General features: G+C 34.0%; 1 protein-coding gene across 10 annotated transcripts in view; it reads right to left on the reverse strand.

Moving 5' to 3' along the window:
- Positions 1-14291, reverse strand: part of ZNF521 (zinc finger protein 521) — a 309282-nt gene that overhangs the window by 40601 nt on the left and 254390 nt on the right. For 6 of the 10 annotated variants that reach the window (XM_081950985.1, XM_081950984.1, XM_081950983.1 and 3 more), the window contains one exon: positions 8925-8990. The exons of 2 other annotated variants lie outside the window; for them this stretch is intronic. In XM_081950985.1, coding sequence (XP_081807111.1) covers positions 8925-8990 — 66 coding nt within the window. The remainder of the gene's footprint in view (positions 1-8924; positions 8991-14291) is intronic. 2 more of the 10 variants (XR_014175210.1, XR_014175211.1) reach the window with 1 other exon arrangement.

Below are 14291 nucleotides of genomic sequence, written 5' to 3' on the forward strand. Positions count from 1 at the left end.
TGTTTTTGTGCCCACCCTTGGTTATTCTGTGTATCAGTTTAGGTAAATAAACACTGACTTATTATTGAAGTTCGTTTGCCACTACAATTGTTTGTTTTTATTTATGGTACATACTCTTCTTAAAGGATCACAGAACCATCCAACATTGGGGCAAAAAATATGGTCAGACTAAAATTTAATATTCATTCTGGTCACATCAGATTGTACTACCTATCTCTCAAAGGAAGACTTAATGAGAATCCAGCCAGTTGCAAAGTTTTTGTTAAATCTGATGGGCTATGAAATTACTGTGCAGAAACTTCCTCTAAAGCAACAAGCAAGAGTCCAGGTATCTTTCCTTTCCTACTTTATTTTTATATTATATTGAATTGACAGATATTACATCTTCAACCATGTAACTTCTTGTCAACTGCATAGACTGTGATTGTACTGGGTGTGAAATAATTTGGGAGTTCTATTCTTATTTAGATGCTACGACAAACATATCATGCTAATATTTACTTTTAATAAGTGTTAAGGTGTTTGTTTTTAAAAGATTGCATGGTACAGTGGATCTTTGTCCTGAACACAAAAGTCTGCATAATCTTTGAACTGGTTTTCTCCTACCCTTATTAGTAACCATCTTACTGAGAATCTCAGAGGTCCTTCATTTTTCCCCCGAGCTAGAGGCATTCCAAGTACTACCAAATAGATCCTAAAACCTCCCCCGTTCTCAGCTGCAGGCCCTTAATACCCTTTCCCCCTCCCTGTTCATCTTAGGTCTAGCATTAGTCTTTCTTCTCAGCAATGTTGCCAGCTCCTTTTCTTCTACCATGGGAACAGTGATCAGTGGTCCTACTTAGAAACAGTTGCTAGGTAAAATGCAGCTCCCAGCTCTTTTGTACAGGGTTCAATTCCCTCAGCCTATCTTAGAAAAGGTCCTCCTCTGTGTCACTATTGTCTTATATCTATAGTTTGGTTTTACAGGTACATTAAATACATTAACCAGTTAATTAACCAGTTTTACAGGTACATTAAATACATTAACCAGTTAATAATAAAAACACATGCACATTCACAAAATAATTGCACCTAATATACCATTCTGGTGTATTTCAAGATAACTACCAACTGAATACTAAATTGTCCCACCAAACTAAAGTAACACAGCCTTCCTTGACTGACTCCCAAGAAATGATGAAAAGATAGGTAACAATAAAATTAAGTATGGCCTTCAATTTATGATTTTATTATATGTTGCCCAGCATCATTTCATGTGAGATAGGCAATTGTATAAATTTGACAAACAAATAAACAATCCCATTACTGAGCTGTTCTCCCAAACTGTTACAAATGAAAACCAAGAAAAGTGATTAGATCTCTGATGTTTGGCTCACAATGATTGGAATTTATCCTTACTACAAAGAGACATAATTAGCATAAATTTACTGTTGTCTGCTGCACCAGCTCCCTCATTCCTAACACTATCAGAGATGGTTTAGCTAAAAGAACTACACAACTACATGTGTGCAAAAACCCTGCTGATGTTTAATATTTTTAGCCAGTGAAAGCAATTATATTAGCAGTCAAAAAACAGATTTGTCTCTTTGATCAGAAATTGTAACTTTCTGCAGAAGAAAAGACTACGCCTAAGTCAGGAATGGGAAATTCTGAATATTTTGATGTACCATGTGACCAAAAGAACTAACTACTTTTTTTCTCCAGTCAGTAATCTAGGTCAGTTGGGGAGCAAAATTTCTCCCACTGACCAGGCAGTAAATCTCACTAAATTAATACAGTTTTACTTTGGAATAAATATTTACAGCAGAGGTGTTTTTTTTTAAGTTTAGTTGCATCAGCAGATTCACGAAATCCAAAACAGAAATGGTATGTGAAAGGCTGAACTTCCTTTGCCTGAATTTGAACAATATTTCAAAATATACTTCCTAGCTGAGAAAAAGAAATGTGCTATGCTTGCTGAGTGCAGGGGCATTCCTTCGTAACTCATATCCCCACAAATTTATTGATTTTATTTTTATAATTCTAAATGTTGGTTCTTGATCAAGCCAAACATCTGATTCAGGTCTCCAAGAAGGGTTATCACTAGCTGTTTTGGAAGATAGCAGGATTATCCAAATGGTCACATTATTCACAAACATTTATATTTGAATATACCAAACTATTCCCTCATGGCCTAAGCAACATTATGTAAAAACAAAACAAAAGAGAACAAATAACAACAAAACAGAAAGAGAATAAGATATAGCAGCTGAAAAAAAAATCAAAGTCATGACATGTGGAAAAAGGAAAAGAAAAATGGATAGATAAATCTAGTTTATACCAATGCCATTCACTGTTCTCTATACCTTACTATTTTTTACAACAAAGTTGGCAGAAGCAAACATTTGTATACAACAATATACAATGTTTATTTCTTTCAACAAATATTCACTGCTTACAAAAAACCACAATGCTACTCACTACATTTTTTCAATATTTATATATCTTAAAATTTCTCGCTACATTTTCCCATCTTCAATATGTTCTATGGCATTGCATATGTGTAGGGAGGAAAATCTTAAATTGGTCTGTGACTTGGGAGAGAGGGGAGAATCCCACTTATACTGTTATGTGAATTATATCAGACATTATAGCATATTATTTATTATTTATTTTATTTGTTAAATGTCTGCCTATCTCATTGCAGGACTACTCTAGGTGGCATATTATTTAGAGACCTCTTCCCAAATATTTGGGTTGATGCATTTTAAAGAAGGAAAGAAAAAAGGAACCTCAATTTTAGATCTATCAAAGTGAACATAAGCAATGGCAGCTTTAAAAAAAAGCCAAATGCAAAACACCTACATAGAGTGGTTTAAAGGAAACATAAGACTGACAAAATTATTACTCATGAAAATATGTTTTCCTCAGAAAAAAGTACTACCAAACTGCCGGCTTATGCCTGTGAAAAAAATCAGGCATTTTTATGGGGACTGCTTTCTCAAATTTGCTAGTGTGAGTTGCACATTCAAATTTTATATTTCAGACAATTTTAAGTCCAATGTATATTAATTTCCAGTTAATATATGGTTTTATGTCTACAGTAGGCATCATAAGTATGAAAGTAACACCTAATATTAAGTCTGAAGAGGAGGATTCATGAAAAAATAAACAAGATAGGTTGACCAGGAAAAGAAGAATATTATTCAGGTTCACTTCCCTCTCCTCTCCTTTTTTTCAGTTGGGGACAGCCTATTAATATGAATTAATAATTATATTCATGGTAATGCTGAAAAAACCCAGCATACAGCCATGATTAAAAACATATGTTTGAATTCTGGATTCCATTAACATTATGGGAGATAAAATTGAATGTCAAAGTTTTTGCAGGATGCTGTTGATTTCTATGGTTATGAAAAGGAGCCAAAAATATTATATCTGCACTACACCTGTATGGATAGTTTATAACAGGTTTATCCTCCTCCTCCTCCTCCTCCTCAATACTATAAAATAGACTCTCCCACTCTGATGCCTTCAAGATGAGTTGAGATCACAATAAATCTGGATGGTGCTTGTTAGTTGAAAACTGTTATAGAAATATAATAGGATGTGCTATAATAAATTATATGAACTGTTAAAAATGTATCATTTGTGTTAGGGCTATTAGTTAAGATTATTTATATTTTAAGGTCTTTTTCCCCTTGACTTTTTGTATTCCATTGCATGTATTGGTAAATCCCTTCAAGGGCATTCCTATTGAATTGATGATCATATGTCACTGAATACTTTCTGGATTGGTAATGGTGCCCTGACAGCAACAGCTCTGAACTGTGGATGGTCCAGAGAAGGTTGACAGTATCACTGTCTCAAAATATCATTGTCCTAATTTTCCATCACGTTAATTTTTAATTTTGAAACACCAATTTTACATCCATACAGAACTGTGGATGGTCCAGAGAAGGTTGATAGTATCATTGTCTCAAAATATCCTAATTTTCCATCATGTTAATTTTTAATTTTGAAACACCAATTTTATATCCATACATCTTGTACTTATAAAAGTGGAAAACATTGAATGATACCAGCACAGAAAACCTTAATAACTAATGTAGAAACACTGAACATCCTATCAGAAATAAATAGATAGACAGCAGAAGGCTACTTTGAGAATTTACAACTATGAAAAATTTGAAGTATCAGAAACATCATTTCAAGAGGTTATTTTCCTCTCGTACATCCACTTCAAACTACTTTTCCCCAACAAATTTACAAGTAAAAAATCCAAAAGCACTGAAGAGCTTTAAAAAAAAATCAATCAGAATAATCTAATCTTTAGAAAGGTGGTAGATGATAGTAATTGGAAAATATTGTCTGACTCATTTATGAAAGTGAGATTTAGAGTCAATTGATTTAATAACCATTAAAATATTCTATGAAGGATTTAATAGATTGGCAAAGCCCTGTTTTTATTAGGAGTTATAGGTATGTTTTTATTAAATTTATAGGAAAATTACATCTAGGGATTAAGTTACAAATTAGATATCTACCAACTACTATAGAACTGATTTACACAACAGTTTCCCCACCATAAACACAGTTGTTTTTGAAGTTGCCTAAAGGAAGATGTCCAAGAACATTCTTAAGTAGGATTTGTATCAAGCTGTCAAAATGACAGATCATCAGCATCCGCATCTCATCATCTATGATCATAATAATATGCATTGTTGGAGCACACGCTGAGAAATCTATACATGAAAATTGCTGTTTTCCAACTAAAATGATGCATTATACTACTAGGGTAAAAGTAGCATTTACTATGCAAATATGGAGTCTCTTCTGGTTGCTGTGCCTAGTATTACATTTCCAAGTATTGTGGTAGAGTGGATGCAAAGCCTCTTGTGATGAGTCTCTAATAAAAAAAAAAGAAATAATGGGCACAAAGAACTTTCTATGCACACTGTCATAATCAGACAGTGGTAGCTGAAGCAGATCATTTCCAATTCTTTGCTGCTTTTTCTGTACTAACTGAACAATATCACTGCCCAGCAATGTTCTAGCCATGTCACTTATCAAGTTTACTTTGCTTACTGCTAACAACTGATTGCTGTCAATCTATTTAGTGAGAGCGTATTTCACTCTTATTAAGGAAAAACAGCTGAAGTACTTAATTACTTTTTGTATGACAATATTCTTGAGCCACTTTCTTATTCTATCCATAACTTTCTTATTCTATCCATATCTTGTCCACATAGTCATGGTTTAAGCCATCCCTTTCTCATGGGAATCAAACTGCCTGTTGATTGTTTGCCAGAATGCCAAATATGTTAACTTAATCTTCTTTGAGTTGTCCCCAATTCACCCAGATGGGCAATACAATTCTTTAAAAGACCTAATATAGAAATTAATAAAGTCTGAGAACGTCCAACATATGCTCATTGTTCTTTGATTATAATAGGCCTTCTGTCATTTACAATTTCTCAAGTATTATTATAATAAATAAACAAATAAAAACGAAGAAACTAAACTAAATCAATTCATGATATAGCAGTATGGAAATGGAAATGCAAAAATCAAATATACAGCTGGAAATTGCTGAGGGAAATGTTTACATTACTTCAGGAATCTGCTACTGAGAAACTATAGACAAAAATCTCGTAGGCTTGCTGGACACAGTCCAAAGTGGTAATAACTACAAAGGAATACTGGAAAAAGTTTACATCATTCTTCAATGTATAGAAGGTCAAATGTGCTAAATAACTTAAGGAATTAAAATAGTTCTATAGAAACTGCATAAACCTAGCATACCAGCAGCAAAATTACTGCTATAGTCTATAGCAGAGCTGTCAAACTCATGGCCCGTGGACCGGATGTGTCAAGCACTGGTTTAGTGAAGGGAAAAAAGTCGTAATACGTCATGTGATGACGCGGTGACGATGCAAGTTTGACACCCCTGGTCTATAGTGTACATATTGCTACAGACTATAAACTACTGTAATACCATGATAAAAAGGATATGCCTGAATATGGAAGCTGGACCATTACATTCTACTTATGATGATAGTTTTTTCCTATATAAAGACTTCTTTCTCTAATATAAGAGAAACATTTTCACATTTATGCTTTATCACAGCAGTCTGAAAATCACATATCATATACATTTTCTGTCTATTCATCTCTGAATTAATAAGAACATAAAACTTCTGTCCCAACAGATCTGTATGCACTAACACTTCCTATTCTGACTGTCAAGACATTTTGAGACAGAGATGTCACTTGAACTCCTTTCTAACTGGAGACATCAGGAGTCAAATACGAGAACTTCTGCAAGCAAGCCATGTACTGCACCACTGAGCTGTGGCCTTTTCCCAAGAAATGCCATGCTGAGGCACACAAATGTTAATTCTAATCTAGCATTCTGTCCTCTTAACGGCAGAGAGAAGATGTCACAGGGAACATCTTGTAGGGAATCATCTTGATTGCTTCCTCTATTGTTAGGTTTTAGTTGTTCTGGTAGAACAACTTAAGAGGGAAATTGGACTAACATTGCAAAGCTATACTATTCTGCTTCTATTATATTTTATGGAATATAATGGAAATGACTTTATATGGTTTTCCACATTTAAAAAAAACTGGTTACATTTTATGATTAGAATCTTATGACTTCTGCTCCTCCCTCTCTTTATAAACAGCTCTAATAATTTAAGTGCAATGAATGGAAGTTCTTTTCTACTGTATCAGTTCTATTAAAGCTGGACTTATAGATGCACCTAGACAAATGCCTGAGGCAGCAAGTGTGGGTGGTAGCAGTTTTGCTTTGCCAGCAGATGGAATGGACTTCCCCACTGTGGGATTGCTAATTTATATCTTATACTTGCTATTTTGAAACATTAAATGACAAAAGAAAGGGATGCTACAGAGAAGTACGAAATTGTTGCTCCAGAGAACAGGGATGATAAAAGCTGTGGAAAAGGGCAGGAGGAGATTCCAAGATTTGTACAAGTTATCATAGTATAGCAGCTGATTGGCAGCCGGTGTGGGAAATAGTCCTATGTTTGTTCAGAGAAACTGAAGGGAGGATCTTACATTTTTCTAGCTCTATGACTGGGTGTACATCTCAAGGTCTATTTCTAGGCAAATGATTTATCCAGTTGTGTAGAAGCAGATGAACAGTGCCATGGGAAAATGTCCCAGTAACATCAATAACTGTTATCTATTACCAGTATTTCAGCCTCTTTTGTGAATATTGGCCACCTGTTTTCTGGTTGAAGGGGAAAAATAATTTGCAGTAGTCTGACTAGTTAAAGCTGCCATCAATATGCATCCCTGCTGGTGTGGAGGGAGGGCTCAACAAAAGAAGCCAAACAAAAAGAACCCAAAAGATGGAATATCTAGAGAAGTCTTATTCTAGAAAGCCATTTAGGGTCTCCCTTCTGACTACATAACCATGTTTGCATGCCACACATGCATGACTAGAAAAGTCATCATTAACCTCAAGAAAGCCTAGTGCTGTTTGTGACTGAAGTTTCTTTGTTTATTTGACCCTTAATGAAATGCACATTTATGAAAAACTGGCAATTTGAAGTAATTAGTTTGTGAAAATTAAATCTGGCCAGCTAACTAGGGTAACAAGTAGAAAGTCTGTCTTGGGAAGCAAATTTCTACAAAAAAAAAAAAGGAAAGTAAGAAAAAGTCCTATCATTTGTCAAGGTCAAAAAGATTAACCAAAATGCAGAAACTGAACATACCGAGGCCTAGTATGTATCTTTGATAAACCAATACATTTTATACAAAAGAAATGAACAAAATTGATCAGTATGAAATGTTTGTCCTGCTGTTATTGCAGAATGTATGCAACATACATCTATCATTTTAGGCTGCCATGAGCTGGCATAGAATTGGCAGCAAGTTTAATGAAATGGATGAATGGATGGATGGATGACTGGATGGATGGATAAATCCCTTAGACTGGTATTGTTTGGGCTCTGAAGCAAAGCAGCATTTGGACAGGAGATACCCAAGCTATAGCCTAGATCAATGCATTGAAAAATATTGCAGAATGTTATTATGGAAGATATTTCTATAATGTTCCCAATCAAAATGCATAAACATGTCAATAAAGTCATTAGGAGCCAAGATTCAAAGGAAACATACATAAAATAGTGTACAATGATTCTTTCTCCCTTGCTGATTGGCTCCCATGTTACATGAGTAATATTGGTGCTTCTGGATTATGGGTTGTATGGATCTCTAAAAATGAGAAAGTGCTACTATGCAAAGTATCCAATCATTCAGAAGACCCTGATGATTTTGGATTTTGAATACTACTGCTGCAACTTGAAGCCATTCTGTACAGATCTGAAAACTTCATTAAAATCTAACACAAGGCATAGATCCTATAATGATAAGATGTTAGGTTACAAAGAGAATTAAATTAATGTAAATTACTACATTAATGTATTACATTAATAAATACATTAATACACATTTAAATGTTATTCTTTTGCAAAACATCTTAGATATCATAGTTGTACAAATATGTTCATAATTCTATATAACAATTATTTGGCTACATTACAGAACTGCAAAAGCTAAGTGTGGATAGGTATTGCCCCATGTCCCAGTTTGTAATTGTGAGCTTAGACACCTTAATTTCTCTTTCTCTCTGAAATAACACTTCCTTGTTCTGCTTTTCTATATAATACACAGAACTACACGAAACGAGCAATCAAAAACTACATACTGCACATCTGTGTTAATAAAAGTTACATTAATTTTCATGAAAAATGTAATTCACTCAAAATCAAAACACTTCGGGTTATTTTAAAGCATTGGTTCTCTTAATTTTGAAAGCAATTCTTTGTTGTTTTGTCAACTATAAATTTGTTTTAAAATTGGTCAACTTGCAAGATATAGCTTTCTCTAATTGTTTGAGGTTAAATACCTACTAGTATTGCCCACCTGTCTGGGAATTCTGGAACTGGTGGAAGTACTGGTATATCTACCATCGAGTTCTACACAGAAAAAACACAAATTGGTAAAATTGAAAAAAGATACTTTATGGATACTTCATGCAGCATAAAGAAAACTCTACCTGTTGTCAGACCTTGGGGAAACACTTTCTAAAACTGATCCACGTAGTTAGTATGAATTCCATATTACAGAGTATCAGCTATGTAAACTGCGTATAACACATACTTCTCTCTATCAAGAAATGTTTCTTGAGGAAACACAAGAAAATGGCTAAATATCTGCCTGCAGAAAATATTAGCAGATTACACAGATGTACTTGCACCCTTGGAAATTCTTTTTGTCTTTCTAAACATTGCACATTAAATATGTGAATAAAGTTGACACAGAATTATTGATACGGTCAGCATACACAGTGTAGTATATCAAAACACAAAGTCTGGCATAAAGCTGCATTGTTTTATTGCCTTTTTCTTGTGTTGTACCTTTGGTTGTTCAGGATATATAAACAAATTGAATAAACTGGTTATATTCATTAAAGCTTTCAGGCAACAAACAGAACATCATTGGAACAATTCTTACTTTTAGGCTCTATTTTGCCTTTTACTAGAGCCTTTGTGGTCATTCTCACATGATGCTTCAGAATTATGCATCACATTTTTGCTTATGAAATGCTTTAAGGAACAAAAAGTGTCACTAGTCTGGAATATAATGAATCTGCTGGGACATGTTTTTCTGGGACTGATTCCTGAATGTAAACAATAAGTTTTAAATGCTTTTTGACATGGTTAAGGAAAGTCATACAAGTCTTTCTCATGGCACTGAACTTATTTGAAAATTTTATTCACATGTTTTGGTGACTTGGAAATTAACTCAGATATCCCTCTATGGTTTATTATTCTAAATTCAGTGGAACATATTGTATCTTTAATATATTTAAGATATTGTCATATTAGCAGAATAATGTAGACAGGGAAAGTGATATTGTCCTATTAGCAGAATAATAGACAAGGAAAGTGACTTTTCAAAGTATGCCAAATAGATACATAGAAAACTATTTCTTAAAATGGGGAGAAGAAAAAAAAGATAAAAGTCAAAGTTATGCCTCAAAGTTATCTAGGGTTTAAAACTGAGATCCTTCTCATTGGTTGTCTGAGTTTATTGCCTGCATAATAGCATTATGTCATGAGAACCAAAATGATATATTTTCACATGTAATTTCAAATGGAGATTACAATCTCATAATCATAATGTTATACTTAAATCTTGCCTTTTCTCCAAAGTTTCAAGGTGGCTTAGTTAAGGATTGCACTTCATTTTTCCCAAACAGCATCAACTTATCAAGTAAGTTGGGTTAGGGAGGGGAGGGAGAGAAAAAAACAAAGGAAAAATATGTCCAAATTTACCCAGGGACTTTGAATAGCTGAGGGTTGACATCAGCTGGGATCCCTCCAGTAATAAACCAACGCCCTAAGTATTATATAATTGCCTTAACTCAAAACCAATATTTTGATTTAAAAACTATCCTATATACACCTATTGATTTCAGTGGGATTTATTATAAGTCTGAGATGTGCATCAATCACCAAAGCTGGGATCGTAACTGCCTTTTTCATGCTCTAAATGTCCCAATGCACCATGGAAATCCACTCCTGAAATAGAACTCAATATATTGTGCTTAGGGATGTAGCAGAAAGAAAGGGATTCACTGAAAATTAATAACTATTCTTTGTGTTTGCAAATTATCATCATGAACCTAAGATCATTTTGCCTGTTTTGCATCTTTTACCTAAAGTTTTCTCAGACAGAAATATAATGACTTAACAGTTAGTTATCATTTAATTTTAAAAAGTATGGACTTATTCCTATGGACTACATCTGGGTCTTATACTTGGAGGGAAAATAGGAAAAACACAATTCAGTCTTGGTATTTTTCCCCCCTGAAGATAATGCCTTTTATTGAAAATTTAGATTATTGAAAAAACTGTGTGAAAACTGTGTTTTAATAAATCAAATGGAAAAAACAAAAGTGACTCAGTTTTTCAAACTGATTCAAATCTTATTTGTATTTTTCTATTATTCAGTGCATCGTAAGCTAATTAATATGTTACTGGTGTGGGTACTCATGTATTAAAAAAATGAAATCATGCTTCTAGCTAGTCTTCGATATTATTTTAGTTTTTTAATCTTGCTTACTTTATAATGCCTACACATTGAACTAAGTCTTAGGCGTGAAAAACACACACAAAAGGAACTGCTTACACAAGAGAATCCAGATGACTGGGGCATCTGTAGAATCTCTAGATTTGTAGAGGTAGTCCTTGTTTAGTGATCACAATTAGAATCAGCAACTCAGACATTAAAGAAGTAGTTCATGAACTGTGTTGGCTCTTATAATCTTACTTCCCTTTTCTTTTGTAAAGTTATAAATGCAAGATTACTTGCACAGTTACTTTTTCATCACTGTTGTAACTGCAAATGGTTATTGAATGAGCAGTTGCTAAACAAGGACTACTTGCATTTAATAAGTCAGAATTACCATTTCAAAGCAACTTGTCACATGCAAACCATTCATTTGAAGAAATCTATGGAGGGAATGTGTGATTGAGGGCATAGCAGAAGTGATATAATCTGGTTCCTATTGCTGCATAATTAGAGCATATTACATGTCAGCAATGTAAATGGCATTCAATTAGAATAGACTAAATAAAAGCTCCTAACTGGACCTAGTTATAGTATGTTTTGTTGAATGTAAGAACACCACTAAATGGAAACTATGAAATCATTGTTGCTAATTTGTAGAAATCTGGACATACTACATAAGGAATTTTCAGTCAACGATGGTTATGGGATTCTGGAAAATATCAAATGAGCAAAAATAATATAAAGGATATTAGACTAAATCTCTCTTAAATGATATGTTCCTTTCTTAAATACTAAATAAAAAGGGAAATAGTACAAAACTGGTTTTAACCAATGGAACAAAAACAATAACTATTAAAGCCAAGATTAAGGAGCAGTAATTTAAGTCAAGAAATTTTCTTTTTTTTAAAAATGATCTCTGTTCACTTTTTAATTTTTAATAACAAAACTAAATGTATGGAGCTCAGCAATAGAATGTAACACTTCTATCCACCTTTATTAGTTTTTTACTATATGATATCAAGCCGGTGTTGACTCTTTGCAACTACATAGATATTCTCTAGGACAATTTATTCCCAATCTGCTTCTTCAGTTCTTCCAAAGGTGTACCCATAGTCACTGTAATTGATTCCATACACCTTGCTGCTAATTCTTTCTTGTACCTTCCTCAGCATTATTACCCTACAGAGAATGAGTCTTGCATAATATGTCCAAAGTATGATAATTTGAACCTGGACACTTGTGCCTTAAGTGAGAACTCTGGGTTGACTAGTTCAATGTTGTTGGCTGTCCATAGTATGCTCAGGAATCTTCTCCAACATAGAAATTCAAAAGGGTCTTTCCATCCTTTTCTCAAAATCCCACTTCTATTTCTATGTCTTAAGCAAAATAATTGACAATAGACAATCCTGATCATTTTAGGCAAAGACACATCCTGGCATCTGAATATCTTTTCCAAAGTGTTCATAGCTACTCTACCAAGTCCTTGTCTGCAGCATATTTCTTGACTGCCATTGTTAGTTGATCCTAAAAGGGAGAAATATATTTATTGTTTCAGCATCTTCATTGCATCTTCTAATTTGTATCTACTATTAGTTTTAATCTTTGTTCCATTTTTTTCTTTGTGCTTCTTGACTTTCATGGCTAGAACTTATAGATTATTCTGAGAGTAGCATCATTAACAAAGCACAGGCTAGTGGTGATTCTTCTTCCAATTTTAAAGCCATGCTCATTTTTTTCCAATCCAACTTCCATTGAAAATTCTACACATAAGTTGGTTAAATATGTAAGTAGCTTGTCTCCTTTCCTTGCCAGCCCACCTGTTTTACCATATTCTACCTGAATTATGCCTTCCTGGTCTGCATATAGGTTTGGCATGATGACAATGAGATGTTCTCTTTTTCTAAGAACATTCCAGTTTCACACCATTGACACAATGGAACGCTTGCTTATAAACAATGAAGTATATATTGAGTTATTTTGGGTATTCATTGGTTTTCTCAGTTATCCATTCTGCATCAGCAACAATGTATCATGTCCCTCAGCATCTTCAAAGCCAGCATGTAGCATCTTTGTAGGACTCTGTTCTCTGTTGGAAGATCCTAAGCATCATTTGTTTGCATGAAAAATAAAAATACATATGTTGTCTTACTTCAGAGAGACCTAAACCTCAAAAATAATACAGCTCTGATTTCTTATCCAATCTTTTCATTTTACAGCAATATTGCATGACTTTTTGATACTGGTATGCTCATATCCATCGTCTTAATTACACACCGTTATTTTTTGCTGTTGTTAAAATTTGTAGATTTTCAGGACTATCCTCTAGTCCACTATATAGGCTTTATTCCAGTGCAGCCTGCATGACTCTTACAAAAGCTCCTCTGAAATGAATGGCGGTGTCACAGCAGCAGCAACTAGAGCTATGCACCTTTTATCCACAAGAAAAAAGGATATAAATTGACCCAATGCTCTCCTTTTCCCACATATTCTGTATTTTTGTTTTTGTGCTAATATATTTCTGTGCTTTATCGCTGTAACCTGCTGTTCTCTTTAATTGCTTATTGTTATTAATTATATAGTGGTAACATTGTTGGCTGCTTGAACTATTTGGCTATAAAAATGCATTTATTATTATTGCCACTGGAGCTGCAGTAAATTGCCAGGGTTCTGTCTAGAGATAAATGCCTTTGAATATTCATCCAATAAAATTTGAACCAGGATCACACTGCGATTTTCCTTCGCCTCTCTTTTTTTCCCTTCTTCTTCTGCTCTCCTCTTTCTTTTCCTTTTCCCATTTAATCTATGTACAGTATTTTTAAGAGTATGTTTCATTGCCAGGGATTGCTAAATAACAATCTTATATTTTGGAATGCCCTTCGTTTGCATTTTGTGAGTTTATCTATTTAATTATTTATGACAAACTTATCTTCACCGGAAATTGAAACTGAGTTTCAGAGTTAGATGGGCAAGTTCTCTTCTAGGCTCTGTTACTACATGTACAAAGACATGAAATCCAACCATGAGTCTGTTTACCATAATATTGCTGCTTCATAAGACCAACCTTGTCCAAACTTCGAGTCATATGAACATAATAGAGAAGAAAAAGGGCCCTTAGTGAAGTATTTTATTCCATACTGTAAGACCAACACTTACATCAACAAGGCATAAATGGCATTATGGTGATACTAATTCCCTGGCCA

This window comes from Natrix helvetica (genome assembly GCF_964273705.1).
Source record: "Natrix helvetica genome assembly, chromosome: 4".
Lineage (NCBI taxonomy): Eukaryota > Metazoa > Chordata > Lepidosauria > Squamata > Natricidae > Natrix > Natrix helvetica.